Genomic DNA, 5,320 nt, shown 5'->3' on the forward strand with positions numbered 1-5,320 from the left:
GAAACATAAAAAATAATATTATAGTTTCGTACCTCAAAAGTTGACTTCATACAAAATCAAGTATTTCCCAAACTTAAATTTTTCAGCTTTATAAAAGTTGATAAGTAAAAACTTTACAAAAGTCAGGTTCCCCTTGACCCCAAAATCATCAAATTGGTACGAAACCGTGGTTGGGCGAGTCCGATTTGTACTTGAATGGACTTTTTTAAATCTGTTCACTAGAATATCATAGCTAATAAAGAATACTTCATATTTGTATAAACTAATGAATATTTCAATTATTTCAATTGAAATATTCATTAGTTTATTCTTTTAATCCTAAAATATTATTGTTAAATTGTTTGATGTACTTAAATACGTTTATATATTTACCATACGGAACCATCCGAAAAACCTAATGATAAAGAAATCGGGACATACAGTTTAGCCTTGCAGTTTCGAAAGTATCCATCATCCAAAATTAAATTATACCCCGGAATAGTTAAAGAATCAAAGAATTTATTACAATAAACGAGAACGTTAAAAAGGTCAGTAAGCATAAGCACACTAAGAGGGCCCAACGATTAAGGACGAAGGGTTATTGGGGCGATAAGTCCGAGGTTAGACGGTGGGTCGTGATAAAGACTGCATGGGTGCTGAGTATTCAGCAATTCCTGGAAGTAGCTTCTCCACCTCTCCTTCACAGAGGCATGACTACAGAGCAGCGTGCCCTGGAAATCTCTGACGCAAAGACATTTGGGCGATATCTTGCGTCGCTTTATCCCGGGAACGTGCCAGTTTGTAAATAAGTTTCTGCCCCTCCACAGTTTCAAGTTTATCATACAATGGTGACAAACTCTCACTGCGGACTCTGGCTACAGCTCTTTTACTGGCACGTTTAGTTACTGTGTACTCCAATCTGTCTTCAGGCGAGTTGGATTCCTGTCACTTCTTAAAGGCAGTCTTCTATTCACGAGTTGGCTCCTGCCTCGTCATTCCATCACCATGTCTCCATATTGATGACTCGTCCTCCCTTAGAAAGGCCAAGAACTCACCTGCCGACTGAGCCCGATCCCAAGCATCCTGAGCAGTCTCGGTGTTAGTCGAAAGATTATGACTTTTCACCTCTGCCAGGAAGTCCGTCTACATCGGTCCATTCAGCAACCACCACTTGATCCGAGGCCTACGTTTCTCGGCTACTTTTTTCTTCGGAGTGGCGTTAAAGTCTATGACAAGAAGATGATGTTGGGCCGTTAGGCTTTCACCTTCTGGAATTCGCCTTACAGTTAGTTACCCTGCCCATATGACAGTCTGGTCAATAAGTAGGCAATTTGAGTAGGACCCGCTCTTATACGTCCCTCAGGAGTATAGTAAGAAGATTTAATCTATTTATTTACTGTAAGACTTGCAGGGATATGTAAACTGTCATTGGCTGTCTTAAACTCAATTCAACAGCATCAAATGTATATTATTTTTTATAAAAAAAGCTAAGGCAAACGAGTGTACGGGTCACCTGATGTTAAGTAATCACGCTTCATCACGCTAAGACGCGCTATTTGAACACATTTGCCATAGTTGAGTGGTGCGTGGAAGGAAGTTCCTACAAAACCGCACAGTAGTGGAGTGCCACGTATCCGGATGGTGTGGATGGTACTTGAGTTTGTGATGTACTGTGCTGTTAGAAAGTTCAGAGGTAGATAACAGGTCAAACAGTTCTCCAGAACACTCCCCATGACAAATGCGGTAGAGAATATCTCTACGCAAAGCCAATGTGTCAAATAGAAATCGCGGTCTGTATATAATTTTGTTTGCTAGCACTGTCTTGTCCTTCATAACTAAGAGGTGTAATTCATTAACATTATAGTATCGGCAATTACTCCTTTGGATAAGAAACTAAAACAGTACAGCCTTTCATACAAACTTTCAACCCCAAAAATAACCCCTTAAAACCCCTTAATATTGCAAATAATAATAGATTAATAAAATTTCAATAAAGACAAAAAATATGAAAATGTATTTGTGTAATTATTGATATCTTTTTTATTTTGATAAGTGTTTGCTTGACTCCCCTTTAATAATTTTTAAAATATCGGAGTGTAATTAAAAACCAAAAAAAACATATAATTACCTATCAAATCATAGGTATTAGTCATATAATAATGTCAGTCAAATAATGTCAGTACTAGTGATGGTGTGTAATGAGAAGCCCAGGTTTCATAAAGTGACCTCATCAGGCCTTAGTTTAGTCAGACTTGATTTAAATCTTTATTAAAACAGAAAATATGAATACATAGTATTCCTCACATATCCCTCGACTCTTGCCGTTTGACCCAACCAACACTCTACCGGGACTAGGGACAGTTGTACACGGTATTATTATAGTAAAACTATATTTTCATTATATATGTATAAATTATAAAATGGAAACAATAAATTACATAGAGAGATTTAAATAAAAAATTGTTCGGTTCGCATCGCGTTTAATCCGATGTGTGAACCTTGTGGGCCAGGTGGTAGCCACCGTCTATTCGACTCCTTGGATATTAGTGAGCATTTACGCGGCCTCTCCGCCCTCCTCGTCCTCGGCGCTGGCTGTGAGCATGGTGATCAGCTTGTTGGTATCAATGAAGCCCTTCTCATCGATATCCATCTGGTCGTATGCCTCGTCGACCTCGTCGGCGGAAAACTTGTCGCCCCAGGTCATGAGGGCGTGCCTCAGCCTCTCAGAGTCGATCTTGCCCTCGTTGTCGAAGGACTTGAAGGCGTTGATGACGACGTCGTCATCGTCAGAGCCGCCGGACATGCGGCTGGCGAAAAGGGTGAGGAGCTGGGTAAAGTTGATGGGGCCGGGCGCCTCACCGACCATCTCGTCGAGTTCCTTCTCGGAGGCGAGCCTGCCGAGAGAGTCGAAGGTGGCGCGAAGGTCGTTCTTGCCGATGATACCGTCCTTGTCGTGGTCCATTAGCTGGAAGGCCTAAAACAATGATCGTATTTGTAAAGCAACTTGTATATGTTGAAGGTACCTAATGATCAGCATGTTTTCCATCGATTATTTAGATAAGAAGGTAAAAGTAAGTGAGTAATGAATATTATTTACAGATTTCATAGAATAATACAATTCATACTCGTAAGCTTGTGAAATGTGAAGTACTTAAGAAACCAATAATTGCTATGATGCGATTCTAATACTGACCTCCTTGAATTCGGCGACCTGCTTCTGGGAGAACATGGAGAAGACATTGGAGCCAGTGCGCTTTGCCTTGCGGCTGCCGCGGGAGGATTGACGTTCACCACCGGCAGCGGCGGCGGGCGCGGGCGCTGCTGGGGCTTCCTCAGCGGGCGCGTCTTCTTTCGCCTTCTTCTTCTTGATCTTCTTTTCCTTATCCGCCTAATATAATTATAAATGTTTAATTTGGTTTCCTTTTAGCTTTAAGTATAAATTGGCTAAAATGACTAAATTGAAAATATACAAGTAAGTTTCAAGTAATTCTTCGATCAAAATATAGATCATAAAGGTCTCTTAATTTGATTACTAGTTAGCTATTACTAGCACGCAGCTCCGGCTGCTCATTTGCACCCTTAGGAGTGAATTTGAATGAACCGTGAAACACGTGTTCAATGAAATATTTTTAAGTAAAGTAAAAAGTTAAATATTTTTTAAATCTAAAATTTTATAAAAATCGGTGGCGATTTAAAGATTTTTCCATACAAACTTTCAACCCCTATTTCCCCTCTTTAAGGTTAAAATTTTTCAAAATCCCTTAGCGGATGTCCAGATTACGAAAATAAACATCGTCAGTGAGAACATGTCCTTTTATATTTATAGATTGTACAGAACTACAGACTGCCTTAAGTAACGGAATGTATGTAATCTGAACTTAAAACATTAAAGAAATATTGCACAGGTCGCTACAACGATTTCTTTCTTTAGTGCAGACATTTTTGTATTAATTAAGCTGACTGAAACATGCTCGTAAACTTTTATACGAAATTTGTTACGAAATATTTTGATTATGAATTAATTTCTCATGAACTTGATCAATCTTTGGTTTTATTATGAAATATCTTTCCAATACTCCCAATCCGCTATCGGATTACGATTCCAGCAGCCCGTTTAGGCGTTGCAAGGCGCGCGTATATTTAGATCGTCTTCGTCTTCAGCCGTATATTCCGTTGCGTGAAACATTCAGAAATAGCACTCGATCTAGTGTCTTAATTGATTTATTTTAAGATTTTCATGTACCTAAGTATAGTTAAGAAAAATCAGCTTCAGTAATACTTTATACTTTATAGCACAAATATTTATTGATAATTAGGTATTAGTATTAGGTAGTCCTCGTTACTGTTGCTATATTACATCTTTCAAATTATTTAAGTATTTAGGTCCGGACTTATTGGTAGTCTCGCTTATTGGTAAATTAATAAAATTTTCAAACGGTTGCTGGAATCCGCAATTGATTTTTTTAAAATAAATACAAGTGTAATAATAAAATAATACAAATTTATCTATCACCGTAGCATTGGAGTTGAAAATGTTTTCTACTCCAATGCTACGGGGATTTCTTATTTAACAAGGTAGCGCGCGCTCCATGCGTCCTCGCACCTCTATCTACAAGACACGTCCTCTCAGGCACTTCTCTTGTTTCCACTATTCACTATAACCACTACAATCACTGGACTTACCATCTTGTGTAGTTTGTTGGTTCGACGGAAGAGAGACTGTACCACTCGGCAGTCCCACCCTGACTCCGAGATATCGTCCCAAGCCGATACTCCAAGACGGTCCCCCCTCTACCCGCTACTACTACAGTTTCAGCTCGATCCCATATATAGTTAGCCACACAATTCTCAGTGATGGCATCAGAAGCAGAACTCTTTGGTCGGCTCTGAGGTTCGGCCGGCAGGCAGGCCGGCGGGCAGGCACGGTCGGACATTTAAAAATAAAATCAGCTGTGTGTTTTTATAATCTGAACACCGTATTATTTATTTTCCGGATAAAGTGCAGAGAAGCATTGTCATGCAACGTTCAAATTTAATTTATTGAATAATGAAGATGAAACATTCTTTAAGTTAATTGGATTGAAAATAATTAGGATTAAATTTTAATTACCGAAAATTTTCACTCATTAGTTTACCATTTAAAAAGTAATTAATTTAGATATTATTTAAATTACATTGAGAAGTCAGTTTTAAAGTGTTTATTATAATTTACTGTGTTTATTGTTGTTTTATATGATTTAAAATGGCATGGCTATTATTCAATAAAATAAGACTAAATTAATAAAAACTAAATTCGATGTAAACGAATTCTTATCGACTGTATCTGTGTGACAATGTATTT

At 38.3% G+C, this 5,320-nt stretch overlaps 1 protein-coding gene across 1 annotated transcript; it reads right to left on the reverse strand.

Moving 5' to 3' along the window:
• Window positions 1–2,191: 2,191 nt before the first annotated feature.
• Window positions 2,192–4,803, reverse strand: Mlc2 (myosin regulatory light chain 2). The gene is made up of 3 exons (XM_085203006.1): window positions 4,663–4,803; window positions 3,173–3,367; window positions 2,192–2,953 (listed from the first exon to the last, which is right to left on the reverse strand). Exons 1-3 carry the CDS (start codon window positions 4,663–4,665, stop codon window positions 2,534–2,536), a joined length of 618 nt encoding a protein of 205 aa, XP_085059132.1. The 5' UTR covers window positions 4,666–4,803; the 3' UTR covers window positions 2,192–2,533.
• Window positions 4,804–5,320: the final 517 nt, after the last annotated feature.

Source organism: Heliconius melpomene, chromosome 19 (genome assembly GCF_056956725.1).
Source record: "Heliconius melpomene rosina isolate 202511_hmr_F chromosome 19, ASM5695672v1, whole genome shotgun sequence".
Lineage (NCBI taxonomy): Eukaryota > Metazoa > Arthropoda > Insecta > Lepidoptera > Nymphalidae > Heliconius > Heliconius melpomene.